Genomic DNA, 18,799 nt, shown 5'->3' with positions numbered 1-18,799 from the left:
ACTCTTGCGCCAAGCTAAAACAAGCAAACAACAATTGCGCCGTATCTTGCGCCGGGTGAAAGATTGGGTACGATATATCTTTAAAGCTGAATATCATCCTAAAGCTGAATAAGTGAGATTTTCATTGATGTATGATTTTTGTTAGGTGCCTGTGTGGCCTCCCACTTTGAGAACCATAGGTCTAGGTGGAGTTTGCGGAGATGTGTATCTGAAGCTGAAGAGGGAAAAGTTGCACTTTACATTACTACCCCCCCCCCAAAAAGCTCATTATACAAACCACACACACGAGGATAAATTTTATTACAAAATAAATTGTTTAATTAAAAAATTTTTAGAACAAAAATTAAATTTACCTTTCAAATTTTAATAGATAAACGAGCATGATCTTATGAGAAAACATAAGTATTTTACGTTTTGCCAGTTTAGTGGCTAATTCGTATAAATTCGTACGAGTTCAGTCGTATGAAATTGTACGATTTTAAAAAGGAGGCGTGGCACCTGACCCCACCCCTAAACCCAACTGTCATTGGGGGATGAGCAATTCGTACTAAATTGTTTGAAGTAGATTGTACGAATTCATACGAATTAGCCACTAAATCAAAAAGTTACGAATTGCCGTGAGATTGTGTTGGATAAACACATATCTGTGCTTAAACATATTAAGATAAATAAGTAAATTAACTGTTTTATTACTAAAATAATCAGAATTATCTTAGAAGAGTTAATTATACATTTAAGCCATGTCCACATGCACATGGTTGTTTTTTTTTGTTTGTTTTTTTTTAACAATTTCTACATATTTAAAGAATCCACATCCACATGAAAATGCAAAAATCCTGAAAAAGAGAGATGGCGGCACACAAGCTTACATCAAATAAAGGAGAAAACAGCCATGAGGTAAAATCTCCAACATAACACTGTAACCAGAGTTTCTGAAAATCCTCACCCTGCAATGGGTTTTCACAAATATTCATTTTCAATGACCTGATACTGCGTTAACATGAGGACAACTGGCCAAACTGCAAAGAAAAAGCTGTAGCCTGAGGTTTAGAAAGTGGTCTGGTGTGCCTCAGTGGCTTGTTGGTATTGTTGAGTTTTTGTGTGTGATTATATGATGTCTGATTTGTTTCAGATCACTTTACGTTGTCTCTGCTGTGGCAGACGACGTTAAAGGTCTGAGGAGAGCGAACAAGACCCATGATGCCATCCATGTCTATGGGCTTTGCGTCAGGTGGCCAGGAGAAACGAATCCTCTGTAGGAGAGCCGTGATGAACAAGAAGAGCTCCGTCCTCGCCAGTGTCTCACCCAGACAGACCCTCGGTCCTGATAAACATACACACATACATTCAGCAACTATTGCCTGTGCCTAAAGGGTTAGTTCACTCAAAAATAAAAATGCTTATGTCTTTCCAAACCCCTGAGCTCTTCATCTTCAGAAAATAATAAAATAATAATAACTCCCTACATTTATATTGCGCTTTTCTGGACACTCCTCATCCACCACCAGCATCCACCTGGATGATGCGACGGCAGCCATATTGCACCAGACCGCACACCAGCTGATTGGTGGAGAGTGATAAAGCCAATTATCATATGGGGATGGTTAGGAGGTCATGATGGACAGAGACCAGTGGGCAAATTTGACCAGGATGCCAGTGTTCAACCCCTACTCTTTTTCGAAGAACATCCTGGGATTTTTAGCGACCACAGAGAGTCAGGACTTCGGTTAACAATGTCATTCGAAAGACGGCGCTCACTGAGCAGTATAGAGTCCCTATCAGTATACAGAACGCAGGATGAGCACCCCCTGTTGGTCTCACTAACACCACTTCCGGCAGCAACCTGGCTTTCCCATGTGGTCACCCATCCTAGTACTGACCGGGCGCAGCCCTGCTTAGCTTCAGTGGGCGACCATATGAGATAATCCACAATTTGATGTACTCCACAAAACAGACCACATGCTTTTAGTGGTTAGACCTTAATCAGGCTAAAGTCACAACTGAACTGAACAAAAATTAAATTAAGACGTGGAGTATGCAGATGTAACCGTACTCTCTTTTGATCTGCATTGTGTAGTGAATGACGAGAGGACACCTTTTTGAGCCAGCAGAGAATGTTATTGTGATTTAGACAGATCGGCAGCTTTGCCAAACAGTTCAATTTTAGTTCCATCAGACCACAGGACATGTCTCCAAAAAATATTATTGTTCCCAGTGTAATTCAGCAAATTGTAAATGTTGATTCTGGCTTGTTGATTTTCCCATGTTGTCACACAAGAAAGCAGTGTGTTTGGGGTTTTCCTTAAATACTATTCTACAGTTGTGCCTCCAATTAACTCAAATGTTGTCGATTAGCCAATCAGAAACTTCAGAAACCTTGACACCATCATCTGAGCTTTTTCAGAGGCAGAATAATCTTATTGTATGTAAACTTGACTTTCAAGAAAGGTTTTACCAATTTCTCAAAAAATCTCTCATTATTCTGCTATTAAGCATATTAGAAACAAATTTGGGTAACACTTTACAATAAGCTTAGTTAATGCATTTGCTAACATGAACTAATCATGAACAACACATGTACAGCATTTATTAATCATAATTGAACATTTACTAATGCATTATTAACATCTAAGTCCATGCTTGTTAACATTAGTTAATGCACCATGAGTTAACATGAACTAACAATGAACTACTGTATTTTCATTAACTAACGTTAACTAACATGAGCAAATACAGTAGTAGATGTTTTTGTTCATTGTTTGTTCATGATAGTAAATGCATTAATTAACTTTAACTAATGAACCTTATTGTAAAGTGTGACCCAAATATGATAACTTACAAAGAAAAGAGAAAGTTTAGTCAAATTAACATCTGACTTTTTTTTTAATGGTTACGTGGTTTTTTTTACAGTGCATGTAAACTTTTGGTTTCAACTGTACATCTTTGCTAAAATATCAAGGTGAAAGTCATCATAGCTTGTGTAGAATAGACCTAGCTACCAACCCAACTTTGAGAATAGATTAACGGATATTTTTTTAATCGCCCGATAAGAGTGTCGTGTTAACGCAGATAATGGCCCACCACTAGTATACATTTTGAAAACGCACATTTAAAAATAAAGGTGTGCACACAACTGAGAAACTTTTTTCCACAATAAGAAAAGAATATACAAACACATATATCGAATAAATTCTAGTATGTGCATCAAAAGAGTCACGTGATTCTGTTTTAATAGATCACGTAATTATAAAAATGGGCTAGATGGAATGGCATTAGTTGACAAAACAACCAGAAAAACTTCTGAAATGTTGTTTTGCTTATTCTAAAATCCCTCAGACAAAATCAGTCATCACAGTGGTTTAGTATTATTATTATTTTTTTGCAATTTTTTTTTAATGCAATACTGTATTCCAGTTTTGCATACAAGTTTAATTTGAACCTTTTTATGAAAACGCAGCCAGTTCAGGGTGCACGCCTTAAGGCTGATTTATACTTCTATGTCAAGCGCACGCGTATGCTTTGGCGCAGCCTATGCGCCATGGCCGTCGACGTCGCTGACGTGCACCTCTCATAAAATGTAACTACACGTTGCAACAACGTGTAGTGCAAGTTCTGTGATTGGTCGGCTTGGTAGCGCTGACCAGTGTGGGTGGGACTGAGAGCCGCGCGAGCCCGATGGAGCGAGTGTTTACAAGTGTGGAGTCCCGTGAAGGAGCTCCAGATGGAAAGTTTTGTTTTGTGTATACCTCATGGTTAAAGTAGTTGCCATAGATATTTACATTAGATGTCGCCTACCCTGTTGTTGTCTATTATAAGGAAAGCATTAATAGAGCCGCCATTTTAGTACAGGGTAGCAATTACTTTGAAATGAATGCGGGACCAACCTGCAGTGGAGGTTTGTGGCCATCTAGATCCAGAGATATACACATATATACATATATGATCGGGAGTTTTCCAGCTGGTCATTATGCAAATATCTTTTTTAAATTACTATTATTAATATTACTGTAATATTTGCTTGCTTGTTACTATACCAGTACACAGCGCTAAAAGTCCAGTATCTTCACGTTGTCACACTTTCTTGACTAGTGCGGTTGAATGACATTTGTGTTGGAAGCACTGTACAAATGTGGCGACGCTATTGACGCATACTCAGGGTCCGTATGCGATATCTAGTGTATATATCTATGTGTTGTTGCTATATCACCGTCAACCATTTTCTCATAGGATGACAAACAATCAAGTTTTATTCATTAAGAAATTTAAAACTGTAGCAGTGTGTGGGTGCTCTGTGATTAAGGCAATTATAATAATCTACCGTTATTAATGAAATGTGTATATTCCATGCAAATTATGAAGCTGATTGGTTAGTTCTAGTCACATGACCCACTTGCTGTATTCTGACAAGTTGTGAAATAAGTGCGCTTGGAAAACGTGAGTCACAAATAACAAACTTACACACACAAAAGACGTGATATATGAACAGCCCCTTCTTCTGACACTAAGGAGAAGAAACTGCTGCACAAAGTTATTATTTTTATGTTTTAATTTTTATGTGCACACAAAAGTATTTTTGCAGCTTGATAATATTCTGACTGAACCGCTGCGGTCTATGGTAGATGAGGGAGCTCTCAGATTTCATCTGAAATATTTTAATTTGTGTTCAGAGGATGAACAAAGGTCTCCAGGGTTTGAAATGACATGAGAAGTAATGACAATTTTCATTTTTGGATGAACTAATCCTTTAAATATGTAATTAATTTGACAAACAGCTGACTCACCCAGTGAAAATGGAATGAAAGACTCCGGCTTGCTGAAGTGTCCGTTCTCATCCAGGAAATTCTCTGGGTTAAATGCATCGGGATGCTTCCAGTGCTCCTTATTGCTGAAAATTGCAGCTAAGTTTGTAAGAATTATAGTTCCCTGTATAAAAAAAAAGTTTGGCAAAGTATAATGATATTTTTCACAGATTAAATGGTTATTTTGTATGCCATATCCGAATACATTATGTTATCATATATCCTTCTGAGACCCCACCTATTGACCTCTGTAGTGGACATTGTGTTTTTATCAATTTTCTTTGACTTTTTTTGAGCTACTCTGGCAAGTCCTGTTGTACTGTTCAGAGGACATCCTGGGCTTTCTAGTGATTTGTCATTTGATTGGCTGGGAACCACTTCTTGCACTGCATCCAAAATGGCCGACATACAAAAAAGCTAATTTTATGGGAAGGAGACATGTATTTTACTATTATTATTACATATATATTTGTTTATTAAAGTGTCAGGAACAATACATTTAGCTTTCAAAGCTATTAACTTTAAAATAGTTATCAGCTTTTTTTGTGTGTGTTTTAAAATATCCTACTTTTTTAAATGACCACTATAGTGGACACCAGGACCATCTTAATGTAATTAATAACTGCATGTTGTAGGAGGCATAACTGAAGCAGAGAGGATTCTTTATAAAATAGTTGAGGGAGACTCTGATTTAGACTCTCAATTAGAGAATTAAAGACAATTAGAGAATGACAATCAGTTTTAAATCACTTTTATGGTAAATTAGATTTATGGTTTTGGATTAACATCATTTCTTTTTTTGTTTTTGTTTAGTTTTTTTGAGTCCGGCTCTCTTTCAGACTAAACTGTTTCAGAAATTTCTATAAAAGGCTTTTGTTTACTTTTTGTTACATAAATATTGGATTAATATCCCTTTACAGCCATATCCTGTACAGTTTTGTTGTCTGAGTGGCGGTCGTTTCAAACTAAAATGGTCCTGTGGTCCTTCACAGTGGACATGCTGTAAAATTAAAAACAAAATGTAAAAACTCTAAATTGTAGAATTTGTTTTTAACCCAATGGATGTAGGAAATCATAGAAGAAAAGAAAAACAGAAAAAAATTCTTCGGGTCTCAGGAGGATAATGTACTATTTTAGGGAGGTAAGTTGAAGCATTTGCATGCTTTTTTCTTTAGTGTGTTATAAAGCCTAGCTAAATTATTATTGTGCATGTACAAGATCTGCCAAGCTACACAGCTCAAAGTTGCTCACAAAAGGCTTTTTTCTGTCTAAAAAATGCCAAGTGAAGACATCTCAATCGTGTTTTCCCTCAATATCCATGTCACTATATGGGACGATATCTATGCAAAGAAAGCAAGTGATTTCAGGTTACATTACTCTTGTTGTATCATGCCCTGGAGTTTCTGTGTTTGTGCATGAAAAAAAGCACTTCAATTGAAGAAGGTTGATACCAAATTATTAGTGCTTTAGCTACATACGCTGAACAATTTTAAAGAGCATTACTTTTTTTAGACATTAGAAATCGCTGGTTATCTTCAAACAACGAATGATTCATGATGGCAAAATATAGTGGCATTCTCATTCAGATCAATAGCAACAGTATACTAGACTTGTCTATTCAAAGTAACTACAGTAACAAAACTTCAGCAAAGTTTGGAAGGCTGCAACAACTAATCCATAATTATCAATAATGAATTTTTTTGTTATTGAATGCTGTTGTAGTTGGAAATCGATCGAATATCGATTAGTGGGGCTGCTCACATGACTGTGGAGTAAACGAGATACACAGCCACCTCACATAATTGAAGGTAGAGAACTGGCTGCAGGAAAAATCACTCCCTAGCCCAAGACATGAAATATTTTGACATTAAGGGCTCTATTTTGACGGTCCATGCGCAGAGCGCAAAACGCAGGACGCAAACGCTTTCAGGGCGTGTCAGGAAGCGTTTTTGCTAATTTAAGGACGGGAAAATCCGCTTTGCGCCGTGGCGCATGGTCTAAAAGGGTTGAGTTTATTTTCTTAATGAGTTATAGGTGTGTTTTGAGAATAAACCAATTAGAGTCTCATCTCCCATTCCCTTTAAGAGTCAGCTGCGTCATGCCAAGAGCGCATTCGCTATTTACAGGACGCAAAGTAAGTCTAAGTGGAAAAAATTAGCATTTCACCAGCAAACAGTTACTGCTGTAAACTGTTAAACAGAGCATCTACTGCGTGAGAATGAGAGATAATGGATCTACTTTCACATTCGCTCTTGGATAGGGAAACCTTTACACACAGACATCAATTAGCCTATAAATAATTCATTGCGATTGTTAAGCGCAAATATTCGTTTCAAAACTATTTCTAAATTCAGTTCTAATTTCCAGCAAACGAATAAATGAACAATAATAACAAAGTGTGCTCAAAAAGCAGTGATTTTTCCTATTTATGTAGGCTAGAAAATAATGTTTTTTAATATTTTAATCCTTTATATTTATATCCTATATCTATTCTTATTATATCCTATATATATATCCTTAATATTTAAATTTTTTCATATGTAAAGATATTTGCCTATTGATCTCTTGTGCGTATTAAGCAGTGTGTAAGCGAGGCGCAACTCTGCGCTGGACTTTAGACTGGGTTTTGTTTTGGTCTTATGAAAAATCTATTTTAGTTTCTCAAAATAGCAACGCGCCAGCGGTCCGCCTCAGAACACCTCCTTTATAGACCAGAACGCCTATGGACACACAAATGAGCATTAATGCATTTGCTATTTAAACAGCGTAGAGCAATGCCTCAAAACGACTCTTGCGCCAAGCTGAAACTACCAAAAGACTATTGCGCCTTGCGCCACACTGCGCCAGGTCTATGATAGGGCCCTAAATGCCTCTTAGAAGATGGTAAGCTGCTTACTGCTAGGCACGACTGAGCTTTAGTGGCATAGAAGTAGTCTAATTTAGTCATCTTCATCATGTCAAAATGATCTAGTTTAAGTGTTTTTGTTTAAACTAAAGTTTACTTCGACATTAGAACTAGATCAATCCAGTTGAGATGGCTGTCTGGTTTTTAACTGAACTTCATTCACTGAGGCTCCATTTTTTATTTACCTGAGGAATGTTGTATCCATGTAGTTTTGTGGGTAGAATGGTTTGATGCATCACATTAGGAGCAATGTTTGCACAGCGCTGAATCTCGTAAACTGTGGCAAGAGTGTATGGTAGTTTGTCACGGTCATCCATGCTAGGCAAGCGGTCATAACCCAGAACCCGAACAATCTCCTCATGACATCTCTCTGTGTTAGGCGACAAAAGGTTAAAAGGGAAAAAAAGTTAAGGACCCATTAAACACAAAATATTATCCTAATGTCCCCATAATAATTATAATATTTAATAATTATTGATCATAAACATAATTTTAATAGTAATGTAGAGGTGGTTTATAAGAAAGCAAGTCAGCGCCTCTATCTTCTCTGCAAGTTGAGAAGTTTTAATGTTAGTACACAGATTTTAAACATGACATATAGATCATTGATAAATAGTGTTCTCACATGTAATATTGCTTCATGGTTTGGTAACACAACACTTAAACAGAAGAAGAAATTATCGCAAATTATCAATCAGGCAAATAAGATAACTGGTCACACACAACATTCATTACAGATTTTATTTGACTCCTTTATGGAAAAAACAGCAGTTGTGATTTTTAAAGATAATACACATCCCCTTCACTCAGCATTTGAATTGTTACCATCAGGACGCAGGTTTAGAATTCCTAAAGCACGAAGAAATGCTTGTAAAAAGTCATTTATCCCTGTGGCAACTGTTATATTAAATCGGATCACTGTTTGAAGTAAATGTAGCCAAGAATGATCTGCAGTATTTTTCATGAGGCTTATTTGATTTTTAAACGTTTAACTTATGTTGTTGTCTTGATGAATATTGTTATTGTGTGGTCGTTGTATGTTTGTAATTGTTGTCTTAAATCCAGTGTTGAAGACAATTTCCTTTCTGTGTCAAGCAGAACGGACAAAGTTTAAACTAAAAAAAAAAAAAAAAATCTAACATATGGATACCATTTTGTTGTTTAATATTTAATAAAGAAAACTTTTGTTTGTAGTCTAAGGGATGAATTTAGCCTGGATACCCATTAATTTCCTATGGCGGTCACTTTTGACCGGGAACACCACAGGTGTAACAAGGCTGATTAAAACACTCAAAATTCAATGAAAGAGATGATCATCACTTTTATATTAATCTAGAAAAAACAAACAAAAAAATCGTTCTGGGGTGAGCTCAAATGTATGGTCGGTGCTCTTTGGGTAGGAAATTCATCAAAACAGCAACAAGAATCAGTCCAAGGCACTCGAATAAAGTGAAAAAATTAAAAAGCCTTTATTCACTTGGCTAAATCTCTAAAAACCTACGTTTCGGCAGAAGTCTGCCTTCATCAGGGTAACAGTGATCAGGTGCGTCTAGAGTCTCTTTTGAGTACTACGGTCACATGACTCATTTAAACATCTCAAATGGCACTCAAATAATTTAACAAGCAAAGTCTACTATCATCATAAATTCAGCATAGATACACAAACACCCACTTGCATATGTGGGAAAAGACCGAGAGAAGAAAAAATAAATAAAAATGGAAAATACATATAATTATACAAACACATACAATGTATAATGATAATCTGTAAAGCATCTATAGAAAAACTCATTCATTCATTCATTTTCTTGTCGGCCTAGTGCGACATCACTTTTATATCTGTGAATGCATAATGTTCGAATGCATAATGTGGAGGACATTATAAGGCCTTGAGGCAATCAGATGTAAAACACAATATTTATGAGTGATTTAAGTTGTAAATCGGTCAGATTTGACCCGAACAGAACTGGAAGGCTAGTTAACATGCTTAAATGGATTTGTGATAAGTGGCAATATAAAATCTTTTGTGTCCTTGTATATGAGGTTTAAGTTTTTGGACTCTTTTTGAAGAGCTCTGTTCTGAGATGACAGTGTCAGATTTGATGTCATTTGCTACTGTTTTTCATATACTTGAGACTTACAGTGAACAAAATTCTACCTGCTTACCTGCCAATCTATCAGTTTACAATGCAGATATGAGGGCATAAATTTCCATGCATGAACAAAGAATCTGTTCTGAGAATATTGGAATAGATGTGATTATTTTTTCTAGCTTACTTGAACCATACAGTGTAAATGCAGCCTAATAGACCACATGAATAATCCACATTGGAAGTGCAGCCAAACCCTGCTGAAAAATCCAGCTTAAACCAGCCTAGGATGGTTGGCTGGTTTTAGCTGGTCAACCAGCCTGATTTTAGAGGGGTTTCGGCCACTTCCAGGTGGGTTTCCAGTCATTTCCAGCCTGGTTTTAGCTGGACAGGCTAGGAGATGACCAGCTAAAACCAGCTTTACAAGCCTAGCCAGGTTGGGAGCCCAGCCAAAACCAGCTATGTCCAGCTTAAACCAGGATGGTCAAGCTGGTTTAAGATGGTTTTAGCTGGTCACTTTCCAGCCTGACTAGCTAAGACCAGGCTGGAAATGGCTAGAAACCAGCTTGGAAGTGGCTAAAACCCCTCTAAAACCTGGCTGATTGACCAGCTAAAACCAGCCAACCATCCTAGGCTGGTTTAAGCCAAAATCCCCACAATCAGAAATGGCTTGTAAGGGCCACAGATTACCCCATACAGATTCCATATAGCGTTTAATATGGCATAATGACCAATATAAATTTGCTTTAGTACCTTGTACATCTGGGTTTTGAATCAAGTTGATGAGTCCCCATCTGATGGTGGTTTCTGTGGTGTCGGTTCCAGCCAGAAACAGGTCAGATGCTGACACAACCAGGTTTTCTTCGTGAAACGTGGAGTCTTTGCTTGGCTTTTGCTGCTCCAGGTAAAAAAAAAAGTGTTAGTTTGCTGAAATAACAATTAAATGAATACGTATGAGAAGCCTTCTTTCATGATCTCACTTTCTCGATCTCTAGTAGATATGCATCAATGAAGTCTCGTGGACTGTCTGGATCCAGAGTTTGTTTGTGTTCTTTAGCTTCGTCTCGGATGAAACCTAATAATTCATCGGCGTTCTGCTTGATCTTCTGGTGTGGACCAGGGAAATGCTTGATGAAGGGGACTAAGTTGAAAATCTAAGACAGATAAACCACAATTAAACATTCTTAAATTGTCCATTGGAGGTTTATTTTGAAAATAATATTTTTCTATAAAGTTGCATAAAGAAAGACTAGATCATACCTGTCCTGCAGCTGATCCTGCGAGCATGATGTTTTCATTCAGGGTTTTCAGAAGGTATTCAAAGCGTTTGTTATCATACTCAAAGCGATCTCCAAATACGATGGAGCAGATGATGTTGGAAATGGCATTTTGTAGGGCATGCTGGGGATTCATTGACTTGCCTACAAACAAAAAAAGAGGCTATTTCCAATACAATATTATTTAGGCAATGGGAAATAAACAAAAAGAAGCCTGAACCTACAACACTTACTGAATACTACAACACTATCACAAATCCAAAATGCTTCATAAAACGATAGAAAGCACAGAAGAGCTTGTTTACATATGTACCTTCTTCTTTGAGCATTTCAGCAATTAGATGTCGGCTTTCCTCTAACACACGATCTTCTACTGTTTTTTTCCCCAGACCAAAGTTCCTGAGTGTGTGCAGAGCGAACCGTCTCTGCTGCCTCCACGAGTTGTTAAATGTGACCATCACGATACCTAAAAAAGAGAGAAACACACCTTCAAACCCACACATCTTTAGCATAATGCTTTCATTTAGCTCCCAAGAAGAACTGTACACTCAAAAATAAGGCTTACATTTCAGGGCTTGAAATTGCGACCATATGCGCCCGAAATTTAATCTACGCAACCTCATTATATATTTGGGAGCATTCGTGTGACTGCATATAGTGGTTGTGGTGCAAACTTTCTAAAGTCTTTTATGCCGCTGTATAAGTTCACATTAGCTGGCAATCTCTCAAGGCTTTCCGCTGTCAGATGATAGGGAGCTTTTGTGACGGCGGGAAATACAAATGGCCGAAGGGTGAAAAGCACACAGGTATGCAAACCCCACTTAAATTTACAAATATTAGCGCCGGTGACAGCGATCATGTGGTGAATGTTGATCCGTCTGCCGAGATCAATCAAGTGTTTGCGGAGAAGGTGCCAAAATGTCTACGCATTGCATTAACTGCGTGTTTAGCGCAAATGTCAGCTAGATTCGCACTCTATAACATCAGAAAGGTCCGACCCTTCCTATCTGAACATGCAGCTCAACTCCTTGTTCAAGCTCTTGTTCTCTCCAGACTGGACTATTGCAACTCTCTACTAGCCGGGCTCCCAGCTAACTCTATCAAACCTCTTCAGCTGCTTCAGAATGCAGCAGCACGAGTGGTCTTTAATGAACCTAAAAGAGCACATGTCACTCCACTGCTCATCCGTTTGCACTGGCTGCCAGTTGCTGCTCGCATCAAATTCAAAGCTCTGATGTTTGCTTACAAAGCGACCTCTGGCTTTGCTCCTTATCTGCTCTCACTTCTGCAGATTTATGTGCCCTCCAGAAACTTGCGTTCTGTAAATGAACGTCGCCTCGTGGTTCCATGCCAAAGAGGGAAGAAATCACTTTCTCGAACTCTCGCATTCAATCTGCCCAGTTGGTGGAATGAACTCCCTAACTGCATCAGTCACTCGCTATTTTCAAGAAACGACTAAAAACTCAACTATTTAGTCTCCACTTCCCTTCCTAATCTGCAATTGCCTCTCTGGCTCCACCGCTAACTGTACTACAGAAAAAATTTTTTTTACTAATGCTTTGCTTCTTACACTTTACATTCTGAAACTTGCCTACAGCACTTATTCATTGCTGCTCTTATAGTTGTGTAAATTGCTTCCTTGTCCTCATTTGTAAGTCGCTTTGAATAAAAGCATCTGCTAAATGTCTAAATGTAAATGTAAAATCTAACACTGTACACGTCATCGCCAAAGAAGCTCGCCTTTACTAAGTTTAAACTGAAACTTCTGCTTATAACTAAGGTATTCACTGGTGGTTATCGGACGAATCGGGGTCTGTGCCGCTATAGGGTCGACTGACTCGCCTGCTTTATTCCACAAACACAAAATAATATAAAACAGCGCATAACGAGACTGAGCATTTACAATGACACAAACCGAAACAAAAACCTTTAAAGAGAGGCAGAAGTGAGACTTTTTTACTTTTTATCCGTTCTTTCTTGAGATGTGTATTATTTTTCTATTTAGTTAACGTTACTGATGACTGCTTTGCAGCTTTCAGCATTGACTTGAATGATTTGTTATAGTCTTTCGTTTGTTTTGTAGCAGAAATATTACTTATTATTTATTTTGCCGGAAGTGGTGTTAGTGACATGCATTTAAAAACAATAGTACAAAATAAATATTTCTTACTGCAATGCTTCATTTTTGTTTGATAAATTAATTTTTATAAAGTAACAGTAGGACTTTTTATAGCATATTACTCGCATTCAAGCACATTCAAGGCAGCATGATCATGAGAAATGTAATTCATTGTTAGTATTATTGTCATCAATAAGACAATCTGAAGTTAAAGCTGGGCTGAAGACAATCACTTCTGTTTTACCCTCATTTAATAATAAAAAATTGTGGGACAGCCAGATTTTGATTTGTTAGTCCTGATTGATGTTGTATTCAAATAAAATAAATCCCTAATATACAATTTGCAGTGGTGCTCATTCATTTTTGGTGGGTGCTCCTAATTTTTTTCTGGTGCTCCTAAATAATTGATGTCGGAAGCACAGGTGCTACCAAATAAAAATGGTAATTTCAAGCCCTGCATTTGATCCAGACTGCAGGTCTACCTTAATTTAGTTCCTAAGCTAAATGTGTTATTTCACAGATACATCAGACAAAAAATACATCAAAACAAAATAACAGGTTTTAGCTGAGATAACAAACTATTACTACACACAGCTTGTGTGAGGAAAAAAAAGGACAAATGTCTTTAAATGCATAATATGAACAATGTGGTAACCACAGTACAAGCAGAATAATTGACTCTGGTCAATTGAATTATTAGAAAATAATGCATGCTTCGGATAATGGCCACATCCCCACTTCATGTGTGCATTATTTCAATAAATAATTAATAGGACCATCCTAAATGATTCCTTACATAAAGGATCTTGTCATAAAAAGTTGTAGTTTTAATACCTGTTCTCTGAAAAGTACTTCGAGGAAACAAAATGTTTTTCCATTACATTTCTATTAGGGCTGCACAATATATGGTTTCAGCATCGATATTGCAATGTACACACCCGCAATTCTTTACACAGCAGCATGTGCAAAGTCCAGTGTGCATTATAGCTGATAAGGTACCATATTTTACCATTGCAAAGTATATCCATAATGTTGTGAATGTTTCAAGACCTGTGACAATCAAGTAGATTCCAAGAGAATTTAAAGGCACAATACATTTTAAAACAAAGATTATATTTAAATATTTACGAGATGAAGAATATACAGGGATATTTTACTAAGTAATATTTGATTATTCAGGTTCTGTGCCTGAATACTGTATGACTTCTCAGAAAAACACACTTTATTTGATTTTAATTAGTCTATGCATGAGTGGCGGATTTAGGCATGGGCAGTATAGGAGATTGCCCAGGGCAACATCTTGCTGGAGGCGGCATGGGGAGGTGGTGCAAAAAAAAAAGTGCCCCAGTAAAAGTTGAGATAAGATTTACTTTATGCAAGTGTATTAATTTAGAGTGGTTATCACAGAATAAAGGTGTTAGGAGCTATACACATTTGGCGAGAGGGGTCTGGATGCAGATCTGGTGCAGTGCAATCTGAGCTGCATCCAATGCTTTTTAATGGGCTCACCTAACCCCATCCGTCACAGTGACGTCACTCGCTCCATTTGAGTGCATCGTGTCTGACATTGCATCGCTGAGTGATGCAATCTCAGCTTGAATCATAAAGGCTGCATCCAGATACTATTGCATTTGGCGTCTTTTGCACACGCACAAGTTTGTTATTCTTTATGTGCAACAGAAGCAGCCCTGGTGAAAGCAAATTGACGCATATGCGCAGAAAGCCATTCCCGTGCGCCTCACACACGCAGCTCCTGATCCCAGTTGTTTAAAAGCACACCGATATGCATTGACAAAACTAAAGTTTATATCATATTATGATGATGTTACTTTGACTAAGCATGGCTATGAAGCAGAAAGAAGGAATAATGCATCAGGGACATAACTAAGACATCATAACATTAGCGCTCAGCCATGAGTCGATCTAAGACGACAGATAATTCAATGAAACATATATTCTTTGTATTCTGTAGAACTGTCATAATTAATATTCATGCAAAAGTCTTAGAATATTACTCCAGTTGTGTCTTTACATTGTTGTTCAGTTACATTTAGAATTGATTTGTTATTTATTTAGAATAATAATTGTTAAAAATAATAAACAAATTGTTATATTTATTAAAAATAAATAAATTTAAATGTATTTAGAATAATTATTTTCAATGTTTATATTTAAAATGTATATTTAAATATTTTAAATATATATAAAGTCAACCACATAGTGTCTTTATTTCTTGGGGGACTGGGTAGGGGGTATGTTTGGGGTGGTTTCATTTAAACTAGAACCGGCACTGGTGCCCTCCATAACCATCCGAACCATTCCAAAATGACAAATTATTTCCAAAAAGAGCTATTCAAGTCATATGTTTGTGTATATATATCGGAATTATTATTTTTCAATATCGTGCAGCCTTATTTCTATAAAAACTCTTACACCTATTTTGGAAGAATTATTGTTAGGAGTGTTACTTACCGAGTCCATTAGTTATCCAGTCAAAAAGAGGTATAGCAGGTCTTCCAGAAAAAACATCCTGAACGTAGGCTTCCTTAGCGAGCTGGATTGTATTAAGCATTATTACCGGCTTTCTCCCAAAAAAGATAGTGGTCATTTCTCCATATTGAGGCATCTGTTTGGAAAACAATTAGGTTCAGGTTCAATGTGTTACAGAGAACTTTTCTCAACCTGTATGTAATACATTTCATTTTTCTTTAAAATACTTGCAACTGTTTTGTATTGTACTGAATTTTCTTTTTTTTTTTTTTTTTTACTGGTGGGCACAAGACAAGTTTTTATTATTATTATTTCAGCGAGGAAAGCTAAATGAAGCAAACACACCTATTTTATTAACAACAACAACAACTAAAAAACTTAGCTCACACTTAAGGGACAATCGGGTATATGCCGAGCTAGTGCAGTTCCCATGCTGATACACTTCCGGTGACCTGTTATTGAGAACTTTTTAACATTTTATACGGTTCCTTATACAGCATCAATGTTGTAATGTCATTAAAATACATTCAGTTAAATAAACTTTAGCATTTATTTAGTTGCTCAAGCGTAAAACGAGACAAAAAGCTATTTACTCGCACGCGCCCGTCAGAATCGACAGGCTAACGCAGAAGCTCCATTGAATATACTGGGGTAAAACAAATGCTCATATTATAAAGATATGGCGGGGGAAATGTAATGTAATACAGCGCTTCTTGTACAATCTGAGACCCACTTTAAATCGGATATTACTCAGCTAGTGGAGGTCGCTGATTTATAAAGAAAACAGACCTTAAACGCACCGGATTTTGCATTGGCATTCAATTTGACGAAAGGCTTAACCTAGGTTACTGGCAAATTAAAAGTCCTATTAGCATGCTTCGGCATATACCCCATTCTCAAGCCATTAACTAATTTTTTACCAACCAATTTGCTGTTTATAAATAGCTAGTAAGCAAGTTGGGTTGTATTGGGTAAGATCTGAAATGTAGAATAATGATCATACTTCATAAGTACTAATAAACAGTCTATATCTTAATAATAGACAGCAAATAAGCCAGCAATAAATTAGTTAAAACCAATGAAAGGGTTGAAAAATGAAAGGCTTGCAAAGATATGCCGTCATTACGCTAAGGCTGAACCAGAAAGTATTATTAGGCCTGTGTAAGATGTGTAATGTGAAAATATGTGTAAGCATATTATACATTGAATTATTTTTGGTTGTGTTCATATTGATTACTAAAGTTATCTGCATCATGATTAATTTGATCTGACAAGCTTTAGCCTACATGTTTTATCGTCATTTACTAATCTATATCGAATAAACTGTTACTGTAAGAAATGCAGGCGTCTGAATCATGTCTGAATCATTTTTGTTCACTGCAAAAAATGGTTTTCTTACTTAGATTTTTTATCTTGTTTCTAGTTCAAATATCTTAAAGTTCCTTAAATCAAGAAGCATTTTCTAGACAAGCAAAACATATTGTCTTGTTTTAAGAAATAATATTCCAAAATAGTTTTTCCTTAAATCAAGCAAAATAATCTGCCAATGAGGTAAGCAAAATAATCTTATAAATCGAAAAACAGCTGATTATTTTGCTTGATTTAAGGAAAAGCTCACTTCATTTTGGCATATTATTTCTTAAAACAAGACAACATGTTTTGCTTGTCAAAAAAATGCTTCTTGCTTTTAGAATTTGTAGATATTTGGACTCGAAACAAGACAAAAAAATCTAAGTAAGAAAAGCCTTTTTTGCAGTGTTTTGACTGGACGCTTTTCCGCCTAGAGACTTTTATTTTGATATTTGATTCTGGCGCTGCTGTGACTACGCACCTGTTCGGCTGAGGTAAGTGTCTTTCCGCTCGTTATTTTATAAAATTAAGTTCTCAACGTGTATTAACTGAACTCATGTAATCAGAAACACGAGTATATACTGTACATTTATAGTATATGAATTTGAGTAGCGCTAGAGCTGCGTTATTTTGCACTATAGCCAGCTAATGATTGCGTTCAGGGGCACGCAGATATAAAGAGCCCTGACAGATGTACACCAGCAATATTGTTAATCCATCAGTAATTATCTCTGATTGTGTTTTAGCCTTTTATAATTGTCTGTTGTGTTAGTTACTCTGTTGTAATGCAGGAGTTTACACACTGTTGTGGTGGGCACTGCCTATGTCAGTTTACATACTAATAAACCTCTTCAGTAAAGCAAAGGTCATATAATACACGCAGTGTAAAAACAGCAAGTGATAACAGACCGGTTACAAATGTGTTTGTAGCAGGTGTGTGGTGTTCAGAATTAAAAAAAAAAAAAAACTACTTTTGGGTGAACTAATAACATTTAAATGTTAAACCCCAACCAAGAAACCAGCAAAGACTTACGGATCTTATGAACTCCATTGGGCTCTTCAAGAAATGTGGTAAGTTTCCCACAAAAGGCAGAGGTGTTGGACCAGGAGGAAATCGACCTTTGTAGGAATGAATCCTGAAGATCTCAAACAGAACCAGAAAAATCAAACCCAGGAACAGGGTTAAGCCTACAGAGGCCAAGTCTAACTTCACAAGACCCACTAACATGATGACAGATTGAGTTCGGGACAAACACAAGAGCAGCAGAAAGTCAGGAGCTTTAAAAACAGAGGAAGAGGGAGGAGACAGAAAGAGAGTTTGACTTGCTGTTAACCCTTTCAGCTGTCAGCAGATTGCTGATGTGGAGAATGGTAAATGCCAGCTGAAAATGTCAAGAAAAAAAATACAAAAATTATTTATGATTATAAATGATTAATTATCTATATGATTATCTACAGTTGAAGTCAGAATTATTACCCCCCCCCCCCAAATCATTAGCCCCCTGTTTATTTTTCCCCCCAATTTCTGTTTAACACAGAGATTTTTCAAAATACCTACCTATCTATCTATCTATCTATCTATCTATCTATCTATCTATCTATCTATCTATCTATCTATCTATCTATCTATCTATCTATCTATCTATCTATCTATCTATCTATGTGTGTGTGTATATATATATATATATATATATATATATATATATATATATACACACACACACACACACACAAATATAATAGTTTTAATAACTCATTTCTTTATTTAG

At 36.6% G+C, this 18,799-nt stretch overlaps 1 protein-coding gene across 2 annotated transcripts; it reads right to left on the bottom strand.

Moving 5' to 3' along the window:
• Positions 1-295: 295 nt before the first annotated feature.
• On the bottom strand, positions 296-18,286 carry cyp2aa1 (cytochrome P450, family 2, subfamily AA, polypeptide 1). 2 transcript variants are annotated; one of them, XR_015522951.1, is made up of 10 exons: positions 18,064-18,286; positions 15,663-15,816; positions 11,385-11,537; positions 11,055-11,215; positions 10,775-10,948; positions 10,548-10,689; positions 7,890-8,074; positions 4,782-4,923; positions 610-1,324; positions 296-429 (listed from the first exon to the last, which is right to left on the bottom strand). XR_015522951.1 is itself a non-coding variant. In NM_001025557.2 (9 exon segments), coding segments are annotated over 9 exon segments (1,497 nt in total). In that variant the 5' UTR covers positions 18,259-18,286; the 3' UTR covers positions 776-1,133.
• Positions 18,287-18,799: the final 513 nt, after the last annotated feature.

This window comes from Danio rerio, chromosome 23 (assembly GCF_052040795.2).
Source record: "Danio rerio strain M-AB ecotype USA chromosome 23, GRCz13ab, whole genome shotgun sequence".
Classification (NCBI taxonomy): domain Eukaryota; kingdom Metazoa; phylum Chordata; class Actinopteri; order Cypriniformes; family Danionidae; genus Danio; species Danio rerio.
The sequence above is the reverse complement of the archived record's forward strand: the minus strand, read 5'-3'. Positions and strand labels throughout refer to the sequence as shown.